The sequence below is a fragment of the Ranitomeya imitator genome, chromosome 5 (assembly GCF_032444005.1).
Source record: "Ranitomeya imitator isolate aRanImi1 chromosome 5, aRanImi1.pri, whole genome shotgun sequence".
In the NCBI taxonomy this organism is placed as follows: Eukaryota; Metazoa; Chordata; class Amphibia; order Anura; family Dendrobatidae; genus Ranitomeya; species Ranitomeya imitator.
This window is the reverse complement of record NC_091286.1, coordinates 62,393,989-62,421,349: the sequence shown is the minus strand read 5'-3', so window position 1 is coordinate 62,421,349 and position 27,361 is coordinate 62,393,989. Positions and strand designations below refer to the sequence as shown.

The 27,361-nt window shown below is 44.5% G+C and overlaps 1 protein-coding gene across 1 annotated transcript in view; it reads right to left on the bottom strand.

Moving 5' to 3' along the window:
* The window catches only part of LOC138681320 (uncharacterized), a 115,990-nt gene that overhangs the window by 4,832 nt on the left and 83,797 nt on the right, over window positions 1-27,361 (bottom strand). Inside the window, exons 12-19 of the mRNA XM_069768730.1 lie at window positions 22,721-22,920; window positions 21,224-21,346; window positions 18,908-19,048; window positions 8,683-8,911; window positions 7,405-7,606; window positions 6,235-6,619; window positions 3,054-3,202; window positions 1,017-1,156 (exon numbers count right to left, since the gene is read on the bottom strand). Of these exons, the coding sequence (XP_069624831.1) occupies window positions 1,017-1,156; window positions 3,054-3,202; window positions 6,235-6,619; window positions 7,405-7,606; window positions 8,683-8,911; window positions 18,908-19,048; window positions 21,224-21,346; window positions 22,721-22,920 (1,569 nt within the window). The remainder of the gene's footprint in view (window positions 1-1,016; window positions 1,157-3,053; window positions 3,203-6,234; window positions 6,620-7,404; window positions 7,607-8,682; window positions 8,912-18,907; window positions 19,049-21,223; window positions 21,347-22,720; window positions 22,921-27,361) is intronic.

Sequence of the window (27,361 nt, the reverse complement as noted above, 5' to 3'; positions counted from 1 at the left end):
GTCGTCCTGGCCCCTTTGCAGAGAAACAGCCCCAAAGCATGATGTTTCCACCACCATGCTTTACAGTAGGTATGGTGTTTGATGGATGCAACTCCGTATTCTTTTTCCTCCAAACACGACAAGTTGTGTTTCTACCAAACAGTTCCAGTTTGGTTTCATCAGACCATAGGACATTCTCCCAAAACTCCTCTGGATCATCCAAATGCTCTCTAGCAAACTTCAGACGGGCCCGGACATGTACTGGCTTAAGCAGAGGGACACGTCTGGCACTGCAGGATCTGAGTCCATGGTGGCGTAGTGTGTTACTTATGGTAGGCCTTGTTACATTGGTCCCAGCTCTCTGCAGTTCATACACTAGGTCCTCCCGCATGGTTCTGGGATTTTTGCTCACCGTTCTTGTGATCATTCTGACCCCACGGGGTGGGATTTTGCGTGGAGCCCCAGATCGAGGGAGATTAACAGTGGTCTTGTATGTCTTCCATTTTCTAATTATTGCTCCCACTGTTGATTTCTTCACTCCAAGCTGGTTGGCTATTGCAGATTCAGTCTTCCCAGCCTGGTGCAGGGCTACAATTTTGTTTCTGGTGTCCTTTGACAGCTCTTTGGTCTTCACCATAGTGGAGTTTGGAGTCAGACTGTTTGAGGGTGTGCACAGGTGTCTTTTTATACTGATAACAAGTTTAAACAGGTGCCATTACTACAGGTAATGAGTGGAGGAAAGAGGAGACTCTTAAAGAAGAAGTTACAGGTCTGTGAGAGCCAGAAATCTTGATTGTTTGTTTCTGACCAAATACTTATTTTCCACCATAATATGCAAAAAAAAATGATAAAAAAACAGACAATGTGATTTTCTGGATTTTTTTTTCTCAGTTTGTCTCCCATAGTTGAGGTCTACCTATGATGTAAATTACAGACGCCTCTCATCTTTTTAAGTGGTGGAACTTGCACTATTGCTGACTGACTAAATACTTTTTTGCCCCACTGTAAGTGTATAAGGACGTTTATAAGTTCTTTACCTCTGGAGCCATTTTCATGACTGCTCGATATAAATCTGCTGCCTCTGATAGAGTTTCGTCGGTACGGGAGAGAGATCGTGCTAAACCCAAGCGAGGCAGGAAGGAGCTGCTGTTAATCGCTGCGGGGCCAGAAGCCGCTCCTGAATGGGACATGATGGAAAATAGAGCAAAGTCATCATTAATTTACAAGCGTCTACATAAATCCTTCGGAGGAATATGTAATGAGGCCTATATCCGGGCACTCAGTCTTACATCTAGGAATCCCAGTGCTGTCGGAGATATCGGCACTCCGCATGGATTGCCTCGCCAGCGTCTCTTCTATTCTTATATTAGGGAATTGCTTTCTAAGCCGTTCTCTGACACTAATGTTCTGCAAAGCAGGAGGAGCAGTTTGGATAACAGAGCAGCAGCAAGACCGCCACAGCAAACAGGAGAATATGGAGAGTAGGGGGGACTCTGGAGACCCCATCCCATTTCCATGACTGTCTGAATTCGGTGCTTGCCAGATAACATACCTGACAACAGTCTGATATTGCTGTGACCGTTCTTCAGGACTCATAGGGAAAGGGTTTAACAAAAACCGTGCCCCGAAGTGGATGTTATTAAGTGTGTGTTATGTTTGTATTGGTAGATGAAGCTTAAAAGGGCTGTCCATCCTTAGGCCACAAGTCTGCAGTCAATCTATGTGAATCCTCACATTGCACGAGACCGCAAATAGGTGATTTTCATAAATGAAGTCACATATCTACTAGACTGTATCCGGCCTCACTCCATGCAAGTGTATTGAGCTAGGCTGGACAAGTCTAGTCGGAATGTGGCCGGAAGTATGTATATCACATACTTATGGTCACATGATCACCTGCTCCTGGCACGAGGGAATCCTCACCCCATGCAGTGCATTCAATATGTGGACTCACAAGTCTGCAGTCACAAAGATTGACTGCAGACTTATAGCCTTAGGCCAGACAACCCCTTTAAAGGCAATCTGTCACCAGGGTTTTTTCTACCTCATGTGATGTAGGAAGAGAGTCACTGATTCCAGCGATATATCACTTAGATTACTGGGTGCACCACTTGTGACACAATCAGAGTTTTTAGATGTAGCAGAGCTTGGAAAGCTTCATCCTTCCACAGCACCACTTTCTGTGTACACTGTCTATAGACAGAGAGCTGCATATCAGAGGAGGGGGCGTGGTTGGGCTAGCAGGCATCCAAGACCTAGACCAGGCAGTGATAATCACCTGGTGATAACACCTTCATTGTGAGTAAATAACAGCACACAGCCTGATAAGTAATGCATCCCTGAATTTAGTGTTTTAACCCCTGCTGACAGATTCCCTTTAAAGAGTACCTGTCATTTTAAATGTTACTTCATAATTCAATAATAGTACACATGAATATAAACAACTTTGTAATATATCTTTATCAGATAAATCTGCTTCTTACGCCTCCCGGATTGATCTTACCCTCTCAATTCATGGGTAAGATCTGCATTCAGTGAAGATGACATTATTCACACTGCGGAGATAGATGATAGTTGGTGCTCATAAAGTTCTATGGAGAGAGGAGGAGGAGGATATGAAGGCGGACACAGACATTCTGCTGCAAGTTCTCCTCAAACAACAGTTACAGTCTCCATAGAATGTTCTGAGCACCAACTGTCATCTGCTATCTCAGCAATGGGAAAGCCTGTAGTCACTGAAGACACATTTTACCTCTGATATCACAATTTTCAGAATCAATGAAGCAGATTTCTCTGATAAGATATATTACAAAGTTTATTATTTTCATGTGTGCTATTCATTTATGGAAAAAAAAAATTAAAATGATAGTCGCAGTTTTATAGTGAAATAACAGTTCATTGTGTGCATACCTGTACTGCTCTCTAGTTAGGTATAAGGACCCTCATGGTAGGACCACTTCCAAACTTACCCTTATGACCTTTTGATTGCCGAATCATTGAAAAATGGCATTGGGGTTCTTTTATTCATGAAACTGGGCATGTGCATCTTTCAGTTCATATATATAATGACTTGCCTTCAGTGAGCACTGGCTTGTCCTGTACAGTAGCGGTGCTTTCATGTGTGGGCGCTGTCAGCTCCGCAGGTCTCACTGATCCGCTCACTGCCGGGGGTCTGGATGTGGCTGCTGGGTGGCTTTTACACAGCACAGCTCCAGCTCGCCCTCTAGTGGGATTGAATGTAACTGCATGAGACTCGACGAAATATCAGGAAATGACAATTGTTATAACAAATTAAAATTCACATAAAATGATTGTCCGAACCAACATCACTGACCTACAGCGGCATCTCCGCATTATTACCACTATATTCAATGATATACAACAGCAATAGAATGCTAGGCACGTGTAGATGTAGGCATCTATATATATAATCGTCTAAGGGGTACTTCCATCTGTTTGTCTGTCTGTCTCTCTGTCTGTCACGGAAATCCGGAGGCCGCGACCAATCAGCCACAGGCACAGTCCAGCCACGAATTCGCCCCTTCCTACTCTCTGTCAGTGCCCCCTCCATACTCCCCTCCAGTCAGCGCTCACACAGGGTTAATGGCTGCGTTACACCACGTTATGCTGCGGTGTAACGCAGTCCATTAAGGCTGCTATTAACCCTGTGTAACCAACTTTTTACTATTGATGCTGCCTACACAGCATCAATAGTAAAAAGATCTAATGTTAAAAATAATAAACAAAATAAAAAATCATTAAATTCTCACCTTCCGTCGCTTTTCCCGCTGCTCCTCGCGACGCTCTGGTCCATGCATTGCGGTCTCGCGAGATGATGACGTAGCAGTCTTGCGAGACCGCAATGCATTCTTGGGACAGGAGCGTCACGAGGAGCATCGGTAAACGCCTGGGCTGGATCCAGGGGCCGACGGAAGGTGAGTATATAACTATTTTTTATTTTAATTCTTTTTTGTTAACAAGGATATGGTGCCCACATTGCTAAATACTACATGGGCTGTGTTAGATACTGCATGGGCTGTGTTATATACTACGTCTCTGTCTTATATACAACGTGGCTGTGGTATATATTACATGGCTGGGCAATATACTACATCGCTGTGCTCTATACTATGTGGCCTGTGTTATATACTGCATGGGCTGTTATATACTACGTGGCTGTGCAATATATTACGTGGCTGTGCAATATATTACGTGGCAGGGCAATATACTGCGTGGGCTGTGTTATTTACTGCGTGGGCTGTGTTATACACTATGTCTCTGTGCTATATACTACGTGGCTGTGGTATATATTACGTGGCTGGGCAATATACTACATCGCTGTGCTCTATGCTAGGTGGCCTGTGTTATATACTGCATGGGCTGTGTTATATACTACGTCTCTGTGCTATATACTACGTGGCTGTGCTATATACTACATGGCTGTGCTATATACTATGTGGCTGTGCAATACATTACGTGGCTGGGCAATATACTACGTGCCTGTGCTATATACTACGGGGGCTGTGCTATATACTACGTGGCTGGGCAATATACTACGTGGGCTGTGCTATATACTACGTGGGCTGTGCTATATACTACGTGGGCTGTGTTATATACTACGTGGGCTGTGTTATATACTACGTGGGCTGTGTTATATAATAAGTGGGCTGTGTTATATACTACGTGGGCTGTGTTATACGCAACTTGGCTGTGTTATATTTCCCTGCTGTATCTGTGCATCATGAATTGTGGTATGTGTTAAAGAGGGGGGCCCACTGAGGCTCTTTCGTCTGGGGCCCTCAAAAACCTGGAGCCGGCCCTGGCTTCACTGATTGGTTACGCCCGGCCTCGAACAATCAGCGACAGGCGCTGTCCGGCCGTGAATTGGCGCGGAATTTGAACCACGCTTCGCTAATTGGTCGCGCCCTGCCCGTCCGAATCCTGTGTATAAATTGCATTATTCTGAAAACTTCATAAATAAACTACAGACATATTCTAAAATACCTGATGCGTTAGAATCGGGCCACCATCTAGTTATTTTATATTCATGGAAATGGATTTATTCCTTAAAATGAACTTCCACTTAAAATGTCTAGTCTGAATAAGAGTGTGTCGTATCCCTGATCGCAGCACGGAGGAGAGATATGACCTTGTAGAAATACCTGATCACTTGTAGAAGAGATCCAGCTTCATTCAATAAAATCAAAATTTTTTATTTGTGTTCATTAAAAAACAACAAAATAGCTGCTATGACATATTCAGCTGGAATGAACCGGAGGAAGGGTGGCAATAGGAGACTGAACGCATTTCGATCACAACGTGTGTTCTTAGGGCTCATACTCACTTGCGTGAAATACGGCCGAATCTCGCAGGTTAAAACCCGGCTTTGCCGCTGGCACTCCAGGGCGGAGGATGCGGCCGCATAGTAATACATGGAGCTGCACGCTCCGCTCCCTAGTGCCGGTGGCAGAGCCAGGTATTACCATGCGAGACTCTGCCGTATTTCACGCAAGTGAGTATGAGCCCTTAGACTCAGCATTTCCTGGCTGCTTCTGAGCATCACATTATTTGAAGCAATAATAGCTGATATTTCTTGTATTATATATTGTTGTGCATGCAACTCTTAATATATTCCAGTCGTCATATTATATAGCACTGTGTACTTACAATTGCTCATTTTGCCTTTCTGCCCAGCTAATTCTTCTCTTTTCCATTAGGTCTATGACCTCATGTGATTAAAAACTGACTACTTAAATACTTCTAAGCTCTATGTAGAAACAAGAGGTCAATTTTCCCTGCATCAGTCATCAGTCACTGCAAAAGTCTCTGACCTAGGGAGTAGGGAGCAGCTGGGCCAGGAGTTCATGAGGGGGATGACTGGTGCAGGGGAAAAAAAAGACTTCCTGTTTCTACATTGAGCACAGAAAAGAGAAGAATGAACTGGGCAGAAAGGCAAAATGAGCAATTGTAAGCACAAAGGGCCATCTAATATGATGTCTGCAATATATTAAGAGGATAAAAACATTGAAGGGAAGAGGGCTTCTTTATTTGCAGTGGATTAAATTGATCTATTCTAACGTGATTATCAAAATAGAGTATATGGCAATGTGTATTATCTGCCATGGAGGACACTGTGCATATATGTTGGCAAATTGGTCGGGAATAATAAAAAAAAGTGTAAAACATTGCCACAGAGTAGATTCACTTTCATATTATGGCTGAACGAATTTGTCAGTAGCACTAGCACTTATGTACCTGGCAGCCATGGTGGACACTGGTTTTGTATTGGTTCCTGTAGGAGTTTTGCTCGGATTCACGCCAGTTGTATCTGATTTGGTGCTGGTGGATCCTGGTTTAGCCATTTTACTGTTGCTCCCTCCAGATTTGCCAAGTCTGGTGTTGCTTCCGCCAGGTGTAGCCGTTGGGTGGCTGCTCGCTCCAGATGTCGTCGTACTTCCTTTCTTCCCAGGAGGACAAGATCTGGATGACGTGCTTGTTACTTTGGGCACCGGAGTGACTCCTTTTTTAGAAGTTTCTGTGGAAATGGTTACAGAAGCTTCTTTTCCAGAGCGAGCCTGAGGCACCTGTCTCTGCCCTTGTAATTCTTCTGACGTCTTCCACTCCTGCCACCACTTCTGAGCTGTAACAAAATGAAAATAAAGACATTTTACAGCATTCAAGCCATCTTTCAAAGCAATTATATAATCCTGGGATTAACAGGGGTGTAAAAGGAGTTATCAAAATCAACAATCACGAGAACGGGGTTCCTTATTTACGTGGAAAGGGTTTGCTTTTGCCTACTACTTCTTCCCTCAGTCTATGGCACTGACAGACATACCGTACCTTCTTCAGTCCCATAGACTTTAAATGATGTCCCAGTGACCTGAATGGAAGTGCCGACACTCTACCGATGCTCCACTCACAGGGCAGACGCAGGACTACAGTTTTCGTGATCAGACATGTCTAACCTATAATTTTCAATTTTGTGAAGACCTTTGTAAGTACACCTCTAAGAGGCAACTCTATCTTGGGGTCCTTTTAAGGAACATCTAAATTTGTTTCCTGTATCTTACTGTGTCATAGACACTAGATGTTACAAATAAGTGAATCACTGCACAGATATGTAGTTTCTTGAACTTTCCCAGTCTATGGCTTTTTGGACTTCTTCCTCCACCAAAAAGTGAATGTACTACAAACCCAGTCATATATTATGCAGTTCTATGCTCCAACATTATGGCGTACTGGACGAGAGAGGGCCTACGCTAGGTTGGCTGCATCCCTTAATGAGTGGTGAGAACCTGTGACCAAAACTATTGAACAAGAGTGATGAGAACCAACCCAAACACCAATTCTCATGTCTATTTCGCTAGGGATGTGACCATGTTGACCTGTAAAGTCTCTTTCTTTTAAGAATATTGGTCTTACATGTTAGTTCTGTAGGTGGAGGCCCGCTGGTTGACATATTCTCCAGGCAAATGCTGGCTTGGAAGCTGAGCTTCGAATTCTGAAGAGCAAGTTGTGCTTCTTCTGTGGATGGTTCGTCATCATACTGGGCAAGTTGTGCATTCCCCAGCAAATACAAGGCATGGCTGTTACGAGGCGAGGAAACAACCCCTAGCCAGCAGACCTTAGAAAATAGCACAAAAAGAAAAATCAGCGTATTATAAAAAACCTGCTATGCAGTTCAATTTTTATCAACGGATTCTTCTCAATTTTGGGTCATCTCTTATTTATAGTGTCTGGACTGCTTGGAGATTAACTGGTCTGACTAATTGTTCCTAATTAACAAAACTGATAGAAGAGGAAGCTGAAAGATGTGGGGTTTCGGACGCTGCCAAGTCCAGAAGAAACAGGTGACCAGGAGATTGAAAAGCGTTGTATATAAAGTCCCCTTTCTTCAAAGTTGCTCTAACTCCTCTATATGTACAGCGCCATTCTGAGTCAACTGTTTCTTCTGGACTTGTCCGCGCCCAATACACCACTTCTTTCAGTTGCTTCTTCTATCAGGTTTCATGCCTGACCTAATCAGGTTCGACGGGTACAGCAGCAGTCACGTTCTCGCCCGTTTCCAAGCATCATGCAGTGTTGTGCTTTGCATGACCACACCAGGTGACCGGCTCTTTTGAGTCCCTAGTCCTCTACCTGCTGTTTTCACACATGGAACCCTCTTTTCAGTTTGAATGAATAAACATCTCCGCTAAGCTGATGTGCGGTTGGCGTTGTCTATGGCCAGATGATCTCACAATACAGGACGCAGCAGCCCTGTCTCCTGTAATAATGGTGCTCTTCAGTTCTACAGTATGGTCGCATGCTGTGGATTTTGCCAAATTCCATCTGGATTTTAGGTTATATTTCATGTTCTTGTCCACAGAAGCCATACACTATTTCCCAATTTTCTTGAATGATTTAGTTTAATGTCTATAAATATTAGTACTCCTCTAAAGGTACAGTAAATCTATTATTGTGCCGCTAAAGCATTGGTTCTCCATGGCCTGATGTTCATTTCAGTTTATGGCCACTACTGGTAATAATAATAATAATAATAATAATAATAATAATAATAATTATTATTATTATTATATAGCGCCAACATATTACGCAACGCTTTACAGTTATGGCTTCTGTGGACAAGAACATGACATATAACCTACATATGTAATTTCCTCCCATATTAACTTCTACAGTTGAAGGCGAATCTTGTACCTTTTCTTGGATGTCCAACAGCTTCTTACAACCAGGAATGGAGGTTAGCCGTATCAGAGCAGATAGCGCTTGACATCTTTTCCGTATCCAGTCATCGTTAGCAGAAGTGTCTTCGACCAAGAACTCAAGGAGACCTAAGCAAGCTTCCAGCAGAGCCCATTCCAGGTCCTGAGTAATCGCTCCCCTCTGCAGGCACCGGCACAAGGCCCTGGCAGCCCAATCTGCGACACTGACATATATAGGTAAGATACTGAAATCATGTATGAGAGTCAACACCAATTATTTGTGCTGCAAGACAATCCGTATTGTCTATGCATGAGAGTCAGGATTTATATGAATTTGTTGCATGTTTAATGCCGAGGTTTTTTATGCGATTTACTTTGTCTCAAAGTGGTTGTCTGGTTCTTGTAGTATTATATTGAGTATTGTAGTCTCCAAAAATTATCATCTATTTAATAAATAGGCGATAATTATTAGATCAGCATGGGTTCCACTCCTCGTTTCCCCACAATGGGGAAATAATGTTTCCTGATAGCTCTGTGGCCAGGAGGGGTTCAATGGAGTGGTCGGTGGTGCATGTACCATGGTGCTCTATTAATTGTCTACATGAATGACGATGATAGCCAAGGGTTGTGTTCAGACATTTTCATCAGTACTATAGACAATGAATGGCTCATCGTGGTGCATGCACGAATGCTGCTCCACTTAACTCATCCTTATGACTGTTTGTCAGCCAGGAAAGAACAAAGGAAAAATAGGGGACCAAAATCCCTGTTCTGGTAATCGGTGGAGGTCCTGGCAGTGGTATCCCCACTGACCTGATAATTATCACTCACCATTTCTGGATAGGTGATAATTTTTGGTGATCGGAATACTCACTTATAAAGAGTGTCTCTCACCCAACACAGATGGGTAAGGAACTGGCGACAAGAAAGACGAAGTCGTCATAAATGGTACATTCTCTAAATGGGATATAGTCAGCTGTGGGGACCACAAGATCACCAGTGGAGTATCACAGGGATCTGTGCTAGGACCGATTCTTATTAATCTCTTTATTAATGACCTTGTGGATGGGATTGAGAGTAAAGTGTCAGTTTTTGCTGAGGACACCAAACTATGTACGATATTAAAATCTGACCTTGACATTACAATATTGCAAAATGATCTGGATAAGATGTCTGAATGTGCAAACACTTGGAAAATGAGGTTTAATGTAGAGTAATGCACCTGGGACGGAGTAATCCTACGGACTACAGAACAGGAGAAAGACTTGGGCTTTCTCATTACAAGTACGTTGAGCAGCCGTTCTCAATGTCAAGCAGCAGCCACAAAAGCAAACACGATTTTAGGGTTTATAAAAAGAGAGATAAAATCCCGCGATCCCAATGTATTGTTACCCCTCTATAAGTCACTGGTAAGGCCACAACTAGAATATGGGATCCTGTTTTGGGCTCCACATTTTAAAAAGGATATTCAGAAGTTAGAATCCGATCAACGACGGGCAACTAGATTATTACAAGGGATGGAAGGTCTCTCATATGAGGAGAGGTTGGAAAAGTTGGAAAAAAGACTCCTCAGAGGGGATCTCATTTACATGTATAAATAAAATATGTGTGTGATTAGCACAAAGGACAGGACAGGACTTATTCCTTCCAAAGACCATACTAAGGACCAGGGGGCAGCTAAATAGGAAAGGGTTCTTTACAGTCAGACTGTGGAATGCCGACCACAAGAGGTAGTAATGGCAGACACTATAACAACTTTTAAAAAAGATTTGGATGATTTCCTCGATACACACAGCATTGCGGGTTATAGATAATTTAGTGGCACAAAATGTATAATTGGTGGAGAAAGGTTGAACTTGATGGACCGTGTATGTAGGACTGTGACCTGCCTTCACCTTTGTCTTTCCCCTTTAGTTTATTACTGATTCTCTTGGTATCTGGCCCTGGAACGTTTGACTACCATGCTTCACGGTTTGTCCGTGAATAGTGAATAGAGTCATAGTCAAGTGTTGTACTAGTTGTAAAGGGATTTTCGGAGATTGAGATTTTTCATTTATTATAATTTCATGTGATATCTAGATATTCCGTGCTGGCATTTAGCCTTTACTAGCTACTTGTCCAAATGCCACATATGGTGTAACTCATGGCCATGGCATGTAGTGCCCTCTTTGTGACATCTCATACATTTGATCATATGTTGGCGGTAACGTCATTGGCTAAGCGCATCTAGGCAGTTGCGAGTGTGGACAGAATTCACTGTAAGCTGAGGCCAAACAATGAGATTACTATGGGCCCCGGAGGAAACTTTATACCCGATTCGGACCATTCCCACACCAGTGCCCATCAGAGCAAACGGTCAGCCAGAGACAGAATACGTACCTCCACAACGGCTGCCCACAGACGACATCACCGCTGGTTTGGACATCAAATAGCTGCCGTTTCCAGGGATGCCGCTGAAACCTTGAGGGGTCACTTTTCACCTAAATCACTCTATATTAGGAAGTCTTGTAAAAGTTTGCCAAATGCAAATACGTTTTTCTTATAATATAAAGAACGGACACGGACTGGAGGGTCCCGTGTCTATGTTGGAACGGACTCTTCCATTTTCTACATTGTGTCATATAACGGTGAAGACCAGCCAAGTGTGCTCCCATAGAGAAGAAGGGGCAATGTCACGGACCCCTGGCCTTGGCTTACTTTTTCTCATAGTGATACAATAATTACATCTCTACGGATCAAACCTTTATCTCATGTTCTCTGGAAATATGATAAACACCTCTCTTTCTATATAAATCCACTTTCCATATGTAGAAAAGTCTGAAGATATACAAAGACCAATGGAAGCAATTGTCTACACCTACGATTTCCTCTGTTGTAGTTTTTTTACGCTCTTCTATTAAATGTAAACTGCAGTTTTTTTTTTCATAAATCCACATTACAAGTGAAAAAATTGTTAAATACGTCTAATTAAAAAATATATATATCTTCCCCATTTATCAGTCGATTTTGGCTCCAACACGGATAATTCAATTACAAGAACTGCTCAAATCTGTCTACAATCTGCCTGCAGTGAAGGATTAAATTATACCCGCTACCTTTAAAACTCTAGGGTGATGGGAATGGAAGACACTGCAGAGAAACAAAAGCCGCAAAAACTGCTGAGGCTTCTAGTGCAGAGGGAAATAACTGCTAAAAATGCAGATACAAGGTTACATAATGGACAAATATAGTGTTTTTTATCAAACACATGTGTTGTGAATTCTGTTGTTGAGCTCCCTCCTGTGGTCAGGAATGGTACTTCGGCTGGTTCTGTCCATGGACTTTCTCTGGTGGCTGTGGGTGTTTCTGAGTTTCCTTCCACAGGTGACGAGCTTAATTCGTTAGCTGGCTACTCTATTTAACTCCTCTTGGATCATTGCTAGATGCCTGCTGTCAATGTTGTACTATGGCTCTAGTTTGCTCCTGGATCGTACTGGTTACCTGTTACTCCAGCAGAAGCTAAGTTCCTCTTTGCTATTTTGCTTGTTTGCTATTTTTCTGTCCAGCTTGCTATTGTTATATATTGCCTTGCTTGCTGGAAGCTCTGGGACGCAGCGGGGCGCCCCCCGCACCGTGAGTCGGTGCGGAAGGGTTTTTTTTCCCTGCACTCTCTGCGTGGCTTTTGTAGGTTTTTGTGCTGACCGCAAAGTGACCTTTCCTATCCTCTGTCTGTTCAGTAAGTCGGGCCTCTCTTTGCTAAATCTATTTCATCTCTGTGTTTGTGATTTGATCTTGCTCACAGTCAATATATGTGGGGGCTGCCTTTTCCTTTGGGGAATTTCTCTGAGGCAAGGTAGGCTTATTTTTCCTCTTAAGGGCTAGCTAGTTTCTGAGGCTGTGTCGAGTTGCATAGGGAGCGTTAGGAGCAATCCACGGCTATTTTTAGTGTGTGTGATAGGCTTAGGGATTGCGGTCAGCAGAGTTCCCACTTCCCAGAGCTTGTTCTGTGTTTTGTGGCTATCAGGTCTTTCCGGGTGCTCTTAACCATCAGGTCCATTGTTGTCCTTACCACCAGGTCATAACAGTACAGCAGGCCAAAAGTATTAATGCATCTCAATAGAGGGATAAGAGAAGTTCTGAGACCATTTTTTTTTCTTTGCAGCGTGTTTTGTCTCTCATTTCCCCTATACCTCTGGGTGGTTCAGAACACAGGTGTAGACATGGACATTCAAGGTCTGTCCTCTTTGATGGATAATCTCACTATAAGTGTACAAAAAGTTCAAGATTTTGTGGTTCAGAATCCAATGTCAGAGCCTAGGATTCCAATTCCTGATTTGTTTTTTGGTGATAGATCTAAGTTCTTGAATTTAAAAAATAATTGTAAATTGTTTCTTGCCCTGAAACCTCACTCCTCAGGTGACTCTGTTCAACAAGTAAAGATCATTATTTCTTTATTACGTGGCGACCCTCAAGACTGGGCATTTTCCCTTGCGCCAGGAGATCCGGCATTGCGTGATGTTGATGCGTTTTTCCTGGCGCTTGGATTGCTTTATGACGAACCAAATTCAGTGGATCAGGCAGAGAAAGTCTTGCTGGATCTGTGTCAGGGTCAGGATGAGGCAGAGACATATTGTCAGAAGTTTAGAAAGTGGTCAGTGCTCACTCAATGGAATGAATGTGCTCTGGCAGCAATCTTCAGAAAGGGTCTCTCTGAAGCCCTTAAGGATGTCATGGTGGGATTTCCCATGCCTGCTGGTCTGAATGAGTCTATGTCTTTGGCCATTCAGATCGATCGACGCTTGCGTGAGCGTAAAGCTGTGCACCATTTGGCGGTATTAGCTGAGCATAGGCCTGAGCCTATGCAATATGATAGGACTTTGACCAGAGCTGAACGGCAAGAACACAGACGTCGGAATGGGCTGTGTTTTTACTGTGGTGATTCCACTCATGCTATCTCCGATTGTCCTAAGCGCACTAAGCGTTTCGCTAGGTCTGCTACCATTGGTACGGTACAGTCTAAATTTCTATTGTCCGTTACTCTGATTTGCTCTTTGTCATCCTATTCTGTTATGGCTTTTGTGGATTCAGGCGCTGCCCTGAATTTGATGGACTTGGAGTATGCTAGGCACTGTGGTTTTTTCTTGGAGCCCTTGCAGTATCCTATTCCATTGAGAGGAATTGATGCTACGCCTTTGGCCAAGAATAAGCCTCAGTACTGGACCCAATTGACCATGTGCATGGCTCCTGCACATCAGGAGGATATCCGCTTTTTGGTGTTGCATAATCTGCATGATGTGGTCGTTTTGGGGTTACCATGGCTACAGGTTCATAATCCAGTACTGGACTGGAAATCTATGTCTGTGTCCAGCTGGGGTTGCCAGGGGGTACATGGTGATGTTCCATTTTTGTCAATTTCGTCTTCCACTCCTGCTGAAGTTCCGGAGTTTTTGTCGGATTATCAGGATGTATTTGATGAGCCCAAAGCCAGTGCCCTACCTCCTCATAGGGATTGCGATTGTGCAATTAATTTGATTCCTGGTAGTAAGTTTCCTAAGGGTCGATTGTTCAATTTATCTGTGCCAGAACACGCCGCTATGCGGAGTTATATAAAGGAATCCTTGGAGAAAGGCCATATTCACCGTTAGGAGCAGGGTTCTTTTTTGTGGCCAAGAAGGATGGTTCTTTGAGACCTTGTATTGATTACCGCCTTCTTAATAAAATTACAGTCAAATTTCAGTATCCTTTGCCGCTGCTGTCTGATTTGTTTGCTCGTATTAAAGGGGCTAGTTGGTTCACCAAGATAGATCTTCGAAGGGGCGCAGAATCTTGTGCGTATTAAACAGGGCGATGAATGGAAAACTGCATTTAATACGCCCGAGGGCCATTTTGAGTACCTGGTTATGCCATTCGGGCTTTCCAATGCTCCATCAGTATTTCAGTCCTTTATGCATGACATCTTCCGAGAGTACCTGGATAAATTCCTGATTGCGTATTTGGATGATATTTTGGTCTTTTCGGAGGATTGGGAGTCTCATGTGAAGCAGGTCAGAATGGTGTTCCAGGTCCTTCGTGCGAATTCCTTGTTTGTAAAGGGGTCTAAGTGTCTCTTTGGAGTTCAGAAGGTTTCGTTTTTGGGATTCATTTTTTCCCCTTCTACTATCGAGATGGACCCTGTTAAAGTCCAGGCCATTTACGATTGGACTCAGCCGACATCTGTGAAGAGCCTGCAGAAATTTCTGGGCTTTGCTAATTTTAATCGTCGCTTCATCGCTAATTTTTCTAGTGTTGCTAAACCGTTGACTGATTTGACCAAGAAGGGTGCTGATGTGGTCAATTGGTCTTCTGCGGCTGTGGAAGCTTTTCAGGAATTGAAGCGTCGTTTTTCTTCTGCCCCTGTGTTGTGCCAGCCAGATGTTTCGCTCCCATTTCAGGTTGAGGTGGATGCTTCTGAGATTGGAGCAGGGGCTGTTTTGTCACAAAGAAGTTCTGATGGCTCGGTGATGAAGCCATGTGCTTTCTTTTCTAGAAAGTTTTCGCCTGCTGAGCGCAATTATGATGTTGGTAATCGGGAGTTGTTGGCTATGAAGTGGGCATTCGAGGAGTGGCGTCATTGGCTTGAAGGAGCCAAGCATCGCGTGGCGGTCTTGACAGATCACAAGAATTTGACTTATCTTGAGTCTGCCAAGCGGTTGAATCCGAGACAGGCTCGATGGTCGCTATTTTTCTCCCGTTTTGATTTTGTGGTTTCGTACCTTCCGGGCTCTAAGAATGTGAAGGCTGATGCCCTGTCAAGGAGTTTTGTGCCTGACTCTCCGGGTGTTCCTGAGCCGGCGGGTATTCTCAAAGAGGGGGTAATTTTGTCTGCCATCTCCCCTGATTTGCGGTGGGTGCTGCAAAAATTTCAGGCTGATAGACCTGACCGGTGCCCAGCAGAGAAACTGTTTGTCCCTGATAAATGGACTAGTAGAGTTATCTCTGAGATTCATTGTTCAGTGTTGGCTGGTCATCCTGGGATCTTTGGTACCAGAGATTTGGTGGCTAGATCCTTTTGGTGGCCATCTTTGTCATGGGATGTGCGTTCTTTTGTGCAGTCCTGTGGGATTTGTGCTCGGGCTAAGCCCTGCTGTTCTCGTGCCAGTGGGTTGCTTTTGCCCTTGCCGGTCCCGAAGAGGCCCTGGACGCATATTTCTATGGATTTTATCTCGGATCTCCCTGTCTCTCAAAAGATGTCGGTCATTTGGGTGGTTTGTGATCGCTTTTCTAAGATGGTCCATTTGGTACCCTTGTCTAAATTACCTTCCTCCTCTGATTTGGTGCCATTGTTTTTCCAGCATGTTGTTCGTTTACATGGCATTCCGGAGAACATCGTTTCGGACAGAGGTTCCCAGTTTGTTTCGAGGTTTTGGCGTTCCTTTTCTGCTAGGATGGGCATTGATTTGTCTTTTTCCTCGGCTTTTCATCCTCAGACAAATGGCCAAACCGAACGAACTAACCAGACTTTGGAAACATATCTGAGATGCTTTGTTTCTGCTGATCAGGATGATTGGGTGTCCTTTTTGCCTTTGGCTGAGTTCGCCCTTAATAATCGGGCCAGCTCGACTACTTTGGTTTCGCCATTCTTCTGCAATTCTGGTTTCCACCCTCGTTTCTCTTCAGGGCAGGTTGAGTCTTCGGACTGTCCTGGTGTAGATACTGTGGTGGATAGGTTGCAGCAGATTTGCACTCATGTGGTGGACAATTTGACATTGTCCCAGGAGAAGGCTCAACGTTTCGCTAACCGCCGGCGCTGTGTGGGTCCCCGACTTCGTGTTGGGGATTTGGTTTGGTTGTCGTCTCGTTATGTTCCTATGAAGGTTTCCTCTCCTAAGTTTAAGCCTCGTTTCATTGGTCCGTATAAGATTTCTGAGGTTCTCAATCCTGTGTCATTTCGTTTGGCCCTTCCAGCTTCTTTTGCCATCCATAATGTGTTCCATAGGTCGTTGTTGCGGAGATACGTGGCGCCTGTGGTTCCATCCGTTGATCCTCCTGCCCCCGTGTTGGTTGAGGGGGAGTTGGAGTATGTGGTGGAGAAGATTTTGGATTCTCTTATTTCGAGACGGAAACTTCAGTACCTGGTCAAGTGCAAGGGTTATGGTCAAGAAGATAATTCCTGGGTTTTTGCCTCTGATGTTCATGCTGCCGATCTCGTTCGTGCCTTTCATTTGGCTCATCCTGGTCGGCCTGGGGGCTCTGGTGAGGGTTCGGTGACCCCTCCTCAAGGGGGGGGGTACTGTTGTGAATTCTGTTGTTGAGCTCCCTCCTGTGGTCAGGAATGGTACTTCGGCTGGTTCTGTCCATGGACTTTCTCTGGTGGCTGTGGGTGTTTCTGAGTTTCCTTCCACAGGTGACGAGCTTAATTCGTTAGCTGGCTACTCTATTTAACTCCTCTTGGATCATTGCTAGATGCCTGCTGTCAATGTTGTACTATGGCTCTAGTTAGCTTCTGCTGGAGTAACAGGTAACCAGTATGATCCAGGAGCAAAGTTCCTCTTTGCTATTTTGCTTGTTTGCTATTTTTCTGTCCAGCTTGCTATTGTTATATATTGCCTTGCTTGCTGGAAGCTCTGGGACGCAGCGGGGCGCCCCCCGCACCTTGAGTCGGTGCGGAAGGGTTTTTTTTCCCTGCACTCTCTGCGTGGCTTTTGTAGGTTTTTGTGCTGACCGCAAAGTGACCTTTCCTATCCTCTGTCTGTTCAGTAAGTCGGGCCTCTCTTTGCTAAATCTATTTCATCTCTGTGTTTGTGATTTCATCTTGCTCACAGTCAATATATGTGGGGGCTGCCTTTTCCTTTGGGGAATTTCTCTGAGGCAAGGTAGGCTTATTTTTCCTCTTAAGGGCTAGCTAGTTTCTGAGACTGTGTCGAGTTGCATAGGGAGCGTTAGGAGCAATCCACGGCTATTTTTAGTGTGTGTGATAGGCTTAGGGATTGCGGTCAGCAGAGTTCCCACTTCCCAGAGCTTGTTCTGTGTTTTGTGGCTATCAGGTCTTTCCGGGTGCTCTTAACCATCAGGTCCATTGTTGTCCTTACCACCAGGTCATAACACACATGACAACTTATTCTGAAAAGTCCCCTGATGAAGTAGGGTTGAAACGTGTCGAGGTCTGACGTGAAAGCCGATGTGATGACACATTCTATTTTTGTGTATACCTGCCTATAATCCATCTTTATCTTTTTTACTGTTGATTTATTATTTTTATTTTATTTATTTTTACTATTGATTGTCAACTATCTTGTTGTCGAATTCAAAGTAATTGTGGACGAGGATGAATTTTGTAAGTTTCACCACAGAATCTGTTCTATGAACAGTTTAATCAATTTTATCCCACCATCAACTACTCCTGTACTGAACACTGAGGAGTCTCAGATCTAAATATTTTTCTTCCCTTGGTAGTATTTTGCCATCTAGTGGCTACGCCTTGTACTGTCTTGATTATTTTGTGTCTCTCATCGGCCTCCCCTTGCTTTCATTGCTTTTTTATTTCAATTATTCAATTATTAAAGCAAATCTGCAAGTGATGATCTTCAGAGCATCGTTTGCCGATAGATGCTACTATGCATGGGCCGCCACTGCCATTTTGTTGGAGTAAAAAAAAAATTGGCTCCAGCAAAACGGCAACGGAACATGCGCAACAGCATCTGTTGGCAAGTGATAGATGCCACTGCGCATGCGCCGCCGCCATTTTGCTGGAATTACTTTTTTTTTTTACAGAGCACAATATAAACTGCACAAGCACAGTATTTAAAATAGGAGACAGGTCATTGAAGGTTCAGTCACCTGTAATTTAAGATGATGACGAGGCCGGAGCACAAGAATCTCATTAACTGAAAACTGCAAACAAAGATTACACAAGAACCACAAGACAGATTTCTTAACTCCAGGTATCATTTTAATCAGTATAACGGCGCCGACCTGACACTGTCTGTAGTTTACTTAGCAAAATCCTGATGACAGGTTCGCTTTAAACTTTTAATTTTTATTTTACTGTTGCGTACCTCAATAAAATAGGTATTGTTCATATACATTGGTTTGATTTCTGATCATTATAGATTAACGTTTATATGATATTTTAGGTTTGCACTGTGTGCTCACATTTATGTTGGAATTACTTTTTGGATTATAGGTTTCTTTCGTATTGTGAAAGTAGACAACCTTTAGGTGTATAATAATAATAATAATAACAACAATATTGTGGTACTTACAAGTGGAGAACCTGCTGTGGAGTCATGAAGGAGGAAGAAAGTTTTACAGGAAGGTTCTTCAGTAAGTTCCCAAATTTGATATAGCCACAGAGTAATTGAGCATTGAGCGGACACAAGAGATTCTCAGCCAGGAGAACAGAACTGAAATACATTTAGAGGTCAATGAATTCATTCAGTTTGTGTCTGGTAGTAAGAATGGAGGGGTATAGGAAGATACTATAATGGCACGGACCCCGTTTCCTGCAGAAAAATCTTTTGGATGCACAATGTCCACTACATCTCTCTGTATGACAAAACTTTTTGGAGTGGCAAGGTGGGCTTATCTGGGACGTTCCTTGTGGATACTCTGCCACAAATTTATGTGCCCCTGTATGCCCCCCATGACTCTGGCCCTAGAGACGGCACTGTGGTAGACATCTAGCAGACAGGAGCTACTCGGACCGATTTTCCGTACGAAAATAATCTCTGACGTGTGAATAAGCGCTTACTCTGACAACCCTTGCCTGCAGTGCTGCCATCTACAGGTAGGGCAAAGAAAATACATGACAGCGTATTCACTTTGTAATCACCCTTTAGCCCTTGTAGTAGGGGCCTAAAACTAAAATGACAGGTATATATCAAGTACACGCTACAGGCAGAAATATCTCTACATGATGCAGTTTGTTTTTCAGATATATTTGTACATTTCCGTCTCCACCTTTTGATCGAGAGCCCACACAACATATACAGTGCAGGTCACGCACATGGGGCAGAATACATCACTATGGATTGGGGGAAGGCTTTGATTATCTATTGTGGGTTTTTTTTTCCACAGTTTCTGTATGTAAAACATATATCTTCCTGCTTCTGATTTCAGGTGCATGGGCATATGGCCGTGATAATCACAGGAAGAAGTCTTTCTAATAAATAGTCGCCTGTGTGCGCCATCGATATGACTAATAACTAGTGATGAGCAAATATACTCGTTACTTGAGATTTCCCGAGCATGCTCGGGGGTCCTCAGAGTATTTTTTAGTGCTCGGAGATTTCGTTTTTCTTGCCGCAGCTGAATGATTTACATCTGTTAGCCAGCCTGAGTAAATGTGGGGGTTGCCTGGTTGCTAGGGAACCCCCACATGTACGTATGCTGGCTAATAGATGTAACTCATCCAGCAGCGGCGAAAAAAACTAAATCTCCGAGCACTAAAAAAATACTCGGAGGACCCCCGAGCATGCTCGGGAAATCTCGAGTAACGAGTATATTCGCTCATCACTAATAATAACATAATATAAGTGTAGGAATGTGGACACACTCACATAGATTTGTTTTCATTATGGCATTAAAGAGGTTGGACAGAGGAAAAAAACATCTGTACTTGATGTCCTCATATGAATACGTACAACTTACCAATATATTTTATTTCCAAGGTTGCCCCAAGCGTCAGATATCGTCAGCATTCCTGCCAGTTTGTGCATGGGCATGGCATCGGAGCTGTGTGTGAAGGGGGCTGGCCGACTGCTCATTACTATAGCTAAGCCAGTCTGTTCTATGACATGGAAAATGCACGGCCAATAAACCGTTAAGCAGCCCCAGCCACACACAGGTCCGAGGACATCCCTTCATCAGACCACCTCTCCTGTTGGCTACCAGGACCTGGGACTACAGTAATATCTGAAGGTCAGGGAACCTTCGAAAATAAAAGTAAATTGTATATTTTAATGTGAGGGACACGGGTACACATTTTTGTTTTGAACAGAATCTGTCATCAGGTTTTTGCTTCCCCATCTGACAGCAGCATAATTTAGAGGCAGAGACCCTGATTACTGGGCTGCTTGCTGTTACATTGATAAAATCAGTGTCTAGCAGTTCTCTGAATGCTGAGCTTTATATAACCCCGCCCACACCACTGATTGTTGGCAGCTGTCTGTCCATGTATAGTGTACACAGGAACTGCCAATCAGCGCTGGGGCGGAGTTATGCAGAGCTCATGAATATGGAGGACCACATGGCAGATAATCTCCTGCTGATAAAACTATGATTTTATCAAAACTACACTAAGCAGCCCAGTAGGTGACACATCGCTGGAATCAGGGTCTCTGTTTCTATATTATGCTGCTCTCAGATTAGTTGGGAAAAACCTGGTGACAGATTCCCTTTAAGTAGACAACACATTTAAAAGGGTATTCCGATCTCGGACAATAGCAGCATTTTACAGGCTATGTCCTCAGTGTCTGATAGATGTGAGTCCCACATTTGGTATGGGGAGAGATGGAAGGGATGGAGGAAGGAAGGACATTAGACAGATTGGTGCATTATATATGTCCATTAGTACTCACCTCTGCTGTGCAGCATGCTTGTGGCTGAAAGCCTCTATGCCTTGCTGGAGGTAAACGATCGCTTCCTGCACTCTGGCTCCAGGACCATTTTCTTGCTCTAGTAGAGCTAATCCAACATAACATCTAGACCCCAGACACAAGCACATGACATTACACTAAAGATTACAATTATTTGCCATATTGGAATGAGAGAGTTGTATTAAAAATGTGTTGAAATATTATGATATTTAATAACTGCATTATTGCAGCCGTGTAGGTTTAAATCTGAAATGCTGCAGCAAGTCCCAAAAAAATACTTTAAAAAGCCGACCGAGGACCAAACATCTAGAGGCTAGTGCAAGGTAGGTCCATGGCAACTCAGCCCCACTCCCCATGACTGATAGGGAGAGACTTGCCATTTTAGGGGAGTGAGCCTGGGACCGGCCGCCTGGGACCGGCGCTCGGAGTAGCCGTCCAGGTTATCAAGTGCCCAGATAGCTTTCCAAAGTTGTCACTGAAACACTGTAACTTACACGGCTACAATAACACAGTTGATGTCGGATTCATGCTGCTTGTGGCTTGGGCAGCACGAATCTCATGTCAAGTTCTCTTTAAAGGGAGTCTGTCAGGTCAAAATAACTTTGGTGCGCCCATGGTGTGGCCGAGTGGATCAGTGCACATTCCCACCTACATATTCTCCATCTGTCTCCGCCTTCCTCGTCCTTGATTGACAGCGCTGGCTTTACAGGTCCGAGAGGAAGGCAGAGATAAATGGAAAGCTAGTAGGTGGGAAGGTGCACCGACCACACCAAGGGTGCCCTGAGTAGCTGTGCTTGGTTTGAACAGTCATTTTTTTGCTTTCTTTTAGATTATTAATATACTAGGTCCTTTTCAGATTATACCCTATTCCTTTCCTCCCTGAATGCAAAAATCACTGGTTTCCATGAGATTTCGGCAACTTTCAGTAGGTTTCGGGAGATTTGCCATCTCTCTATATTTCAAGAGCCTCCCAGATATTCAGTCACTTACATAAAACCCCTTTAAATTTGACATACTTAAATAAGACATTATTAATAACACCCGCTCGGTGTAATTTGGATTGTACAGTCGTCTCAGGTTCACTCCCGAACACTGGATCGAATTATAGCGGAGGCGGCAGCTTCCATATTGCAGAATGTGTTATTTATTTAGGCCCAAATCTTGTGCGTACAGGCGGGCAACGCTTCAGCTCCATAATGCTGGGTCTTTCTCAACATGGAGGAGAAACACTGTATGCACAAGGACACCCAATACGTGTCACTTGGAGAAGTTATATGCAGTGTACTTCGCCCCTGTAGAGGGTGTAGTTTAGGCGCAGAGTGATCACGGGAAGACGCGCCCGTCCTCACACGGCTCGCCGGCATGGATCACGGTCAGCCACTCGTATTACTATAAATGTGCAGAGTATCAGTGTGCCTCACAAACAGATGACACGATCATGTCACACAGAAGACGAGCTGAAGGAAAGCATCACGTCACCTGGCAATGGCAGATGCTGGGCGCAGTGCCAGGGAGTTTTGTAAGAACATCAGGGCCTCTTTGTTTTGTTTCCGTAGCAACAAGTGTCGGCCCACATGAAAATTGTATTGCCAGTTATTAGGATCCAGAGAAAGAGCATCTTTATACTTCAGGAACGCCCGTGTCACCGCGCTCTCCTCACCCCGAGAGAAGACGCTGGCCTGCAATAAAGAGGAGTGATGGGATCAAAATTGGACAGGGTAAAACAGTCACACAAAGTCAACTAACACCTAATGCCTAGCCTGTTGCCATACAGATCCTCGTTTCATCGTCTTGTTTTCTCCTAGATTCACTTCTCTAGTAAATGACTATTTACACACGGGCCTGCAAACATATTGCGCCACAGATTTATTTGTTTTAGAAGAACTGATATTTATTTGATCATGATGGCTAAATGGACCAAAAATCACGGTGAAAACGCTGACAAGTTCTGCGCAGTGGTGTATCAGGTCTCTAGTAGAGTTGAGGGAATATTTCAATGCTCGGTTCGGATTACGATAGCCAAAATTGCAATATTTGCCAATTTATTTGTCGAATATTCGCTGAACATAACCGAATGTCATTCAAGTCAATGGGAGGCAAAAACAAACCAGGCATGAGGTATCGGGGTCTGGGACAGCATTTACAGCTTTCATTTGAACGTCACAGTAAGATGAGGTGGGTGACGGATCGGTGTAGGACCCCTTTGCTGGGAGCCCTCATAGCACATGCAACACCTCTACCTGCGCTCATGCTGAGCCACACTCAGGTGGCACAAATATCACATAAATTTCATAGACTACTATTGTCAGAAAAATGTAAGGATAGTAAAAGAGGTAGTTGAGTCCAAGGAAGTGGAGGCCTGACGGTCTCCGAGGCCTACTACTGCTACAGGCAACACGCATGAAGCAGACCCAACCAAGAGAGTACACATTTACATAAATTAGTGGAAGACACCAACAAAGTGGCATCAATTTCACCACAGTAGAAATACTATAATAGGGACCGACAAGTCTTCCACTATGCCCAATGCAGCACATGGACACTCAACCAGAAGTGTTCACATTTCCAAAAATTATTGGCACCAAAGTGGCATCAATTTCACCACAGTAGAAATAGTATAATAGGCACTGACAGGTCTTCCACTACGCCCAATCCAGTAGATGAACACCCAACCAGGAGTGTTCATATTTCTAAAACTTAGTGGCAGACAACACCAAAGTGGCATCAATTTCACCACAGTAGAAATAGTATAATAGGCACTGACAGGTCTTCCACTACGCCCAATCCAGCAGATGAACACCCAATCAGGAGTGTTCATATTTCCAAAACTTAGTGGCAGACAACACCAAAGTGGCATCAATTTCACCACAGTATAGATAGTATAATATGGGCCGATAGGTCTTCCACTACACCCAACCCAGCAGATGGACAACCAATGAAGAGTGTTCACAAAATGACGGCCTGACACCACCAAAGTGGCAGATATTTCACGAGACTAGAAATAGTATAATTGGGACCGACACGTCTTCCACTACAGCCAACCCAGCAGATGTAGACCAACCACAACTGTTTACATTTCTACAAATTTGTGTTAACATCTGCAGCAGCATCAGCAGGCACAGAAGCCACACTAAAGGAATCGCAGCGTGCAGTTACGCCATATTAATGCAGCATTCTAAAAAATGCAATATCGCCTGGTTTGTACAGTCTGCGATTGGGGTGCAAAAGTCCTTGGAGATCTATGACTTGTTCATCTTGATGAAAGTTAGGCGGTTTACACTTTCAGGGGACAGCCGGCTGCGCTTATCCATCAGAATACCACCAGCAGCACTGAAGACACGTTCTGAGAGAACACTGGCTGCCAGGCATGATAAAACCTCCAAGGCGTGTGAGGCGAGCTCAGGCCACTCATCCATTTTGGAAGACCAAAATGTGAAAGGGTCAAAACCCTCCCTGATGGTATTGATATTCAGTTCTAGATACTCCTGCACCATCCTTTCCAATCGTTCACCACGTGTAAGACTTAGACTCTGTTGTGCTGGAGCTTGGACTCTGTTGTGCTGGTGCACGAGCTGGACTAAAAAAAAGTGTTAAGGGACTCTCAGAAATGGCTTCTTCCACTTACACCACTGCTGCTTCTAATGTTTTGGCTTTGACAAGTTGATATATTGGAAGTCTATAGCTGTGATGCGAACTGTGTGCTTCACTGCTGTCTTGGGGAAAAGCTCTCTTAAGGTTATGTAAAAGCGCGTTTCGATACTCCAGCATTCGCGGGTCCTTTTCCAGGGCGAGAAGCATCTGTCAAAATTTGTTTTTATAATGTGGATCTAAAGGTACCTTCACACTAAACGATATCGCTAGCGATCCGTGACGTTACAGCGTCCTGGCTAGCGATATTGTTCAGTTTGACACGCAACAGCGATCAGAATCCTGCTGTGATGTCGTTGGTCGGGGCTAGAAGGCCAGAACTTTCTTTGGTCGCTGGCTCTCCCGCTGACATCGCTGAATCGGCGTGTGTGATACCGATTCAGCGATGTCTTCGCTGGTAACCAGGGTAAACATCAGGTTACTAAGCGCAGGGCCGCACTTAGTAACCCGATGTTTACCCTGGTTACCATCCTAAAAGTAAAAAAAACAAATGCTTCATACTTACCTTCCGCTGTCTGTCCTCAGGCGCTGTGCTTTCCTGCACTCACTGTAAGCACAGCGGCCGGAAAGCAGAGCGGTGACGTCACCGCTCTGCTTTCCGGCCGCTGTGCTCACAGCCAGTACAGAGAAGCAGAGCGCCGAGGACAGACAGTGGAAGGTAAGTATGGTGTTATCCCAGGAGTCTTCTCTGTATTTTAATTTGTGAGATTAAAGTTTTGAAGATTTTATTGAAGCTGGAACTACCTTCTTTTCTTCTACCAGCATATAGATGACTGGAATAGTGATGCGGATGACAGCGGCGTCAGCGCTAACCATCTTAGTAGCCATTTTGAAACTGTGCAGAAAGGTGCAGAGGTCCTTAATCTGTCCCCTCTCTGTAAACGTCCGTACTGCGTTGGCCCAGGCTATATGACATGACATACTGCATCAGGGCTCATTTCTGCTGCCACAGTTGCTGCAACATGTGCAGTGTGGAATTCCACCATGTTGGCACATTGTATATCAGCCTGTTAAATGGCATGGACAAAAACCTCTGTATCGATGCAAGTCAATGACCTGAGGGGTGTGAACGGTGGAAATGAGCACACAGCTTATGTGCTTTCTGTAGCAGCCCACCCAGGCCAGGATAGTGGCGGAGAAAATGCTGTACCACCAGATTGAAGATGAGAGCCATGCAAGGAACGTGTGTGAGCTTGCCTCGCCATAGGGCCACCACCAGGTTTGCACCTTTATCGGACATGGCCTTCCCTGGATGTAGGTTCAGCGGAGACAGCCATTGATCAAACTCAGCCTGGAGAGCTGTCCACAACTCTTCAGCTGTATACTGCGATCACCAAGGCAGATCAATTTTAACACTGCCTGATTGCGGTGAGCCCTGGCTGTGCAGTACGGAGGTGGTGGGGATTCGCTCTGCACTGTTGAAATGCTTGTCTCATTAAGGCAGAGGTTGAAGGCACCAGGCAGAGGCCGTAGAGGAGATAGAGGAGGAGGCAGAAGCAGTGGAGGAAGTGTTAAAGGGAATCCGTCACCCCATTTTTCACCTATAAGCTAAGGCCACCGCCATCAGGGGCTTATCTACAGCATTCTATAATGCTGTATATAAGCCCCCGATGTAACCTGAAAAACAAGTTAGATTATACTCACCCAGGGGCGGTCCCAGTGCGGTCCGGTCTGATGGGCGTCACGGTCCACGTCTGGCGCCTCCCATCTTCATGCGATGACGTCCTCTCCTTTGCTTCCTGTCGCGGCTCATGTGCAGGCATACTTTATCTGCCCTGTTGAGGGCAGAGCAAGTACTGCAGTGTGCAGGCGCCGGGCCTCTCTGACCTTTCCAGGCGCCTGTGCACTGAAGTACTTTGCTCTGCCCTCAACAGAGCAGATAAAGTACGCCTGCGCAGGAGCCGCGACAGGAAGCAAGGAAGAGGACGACATCGCATGAAGATGGGAGGCGCCGGACCCAAACCACGACGCCCATCGGACCGGACCGGGACCGCCCCTGGGTGACTATAATGTAACTTGTTTTTCTTATCTTTCAGGTTACATCGGGGGCTTAACTACAGTATTACAGAATGCTGTAGCTAAGCCCCTGATGGCGGTGACCTTAGCTTATAGGCGAAAAATGGGGTGACAGATTCCCTCTAAATGTAGAGGTTTGTCCTGCAAGCCTTGGGGATTCCAAGACTTGTGGAGAAGCTCCTGCTGCCACAGCCACCAAGTGCCCAGTCAGCGGGATGTAACGCCCTTGGCCATGCTTACTTGTCAATTGTCTATGGTGAAATGCACCCTGGCAGACATAGATTTAGTCAAGGAACGGGTGATGTTGTCTGCGACATGCTGGTGTAGCACAGGCACAGCTTTGTTAGAAAAGTAATGGTGACTGGGCAATTAGTACTGGGGGACTGCGACGGCCATCATTTCCTTGGCCAAAAGATCGGAGATGGTGGAGTTCAACCTCTTAGCTTTGTCATGCGT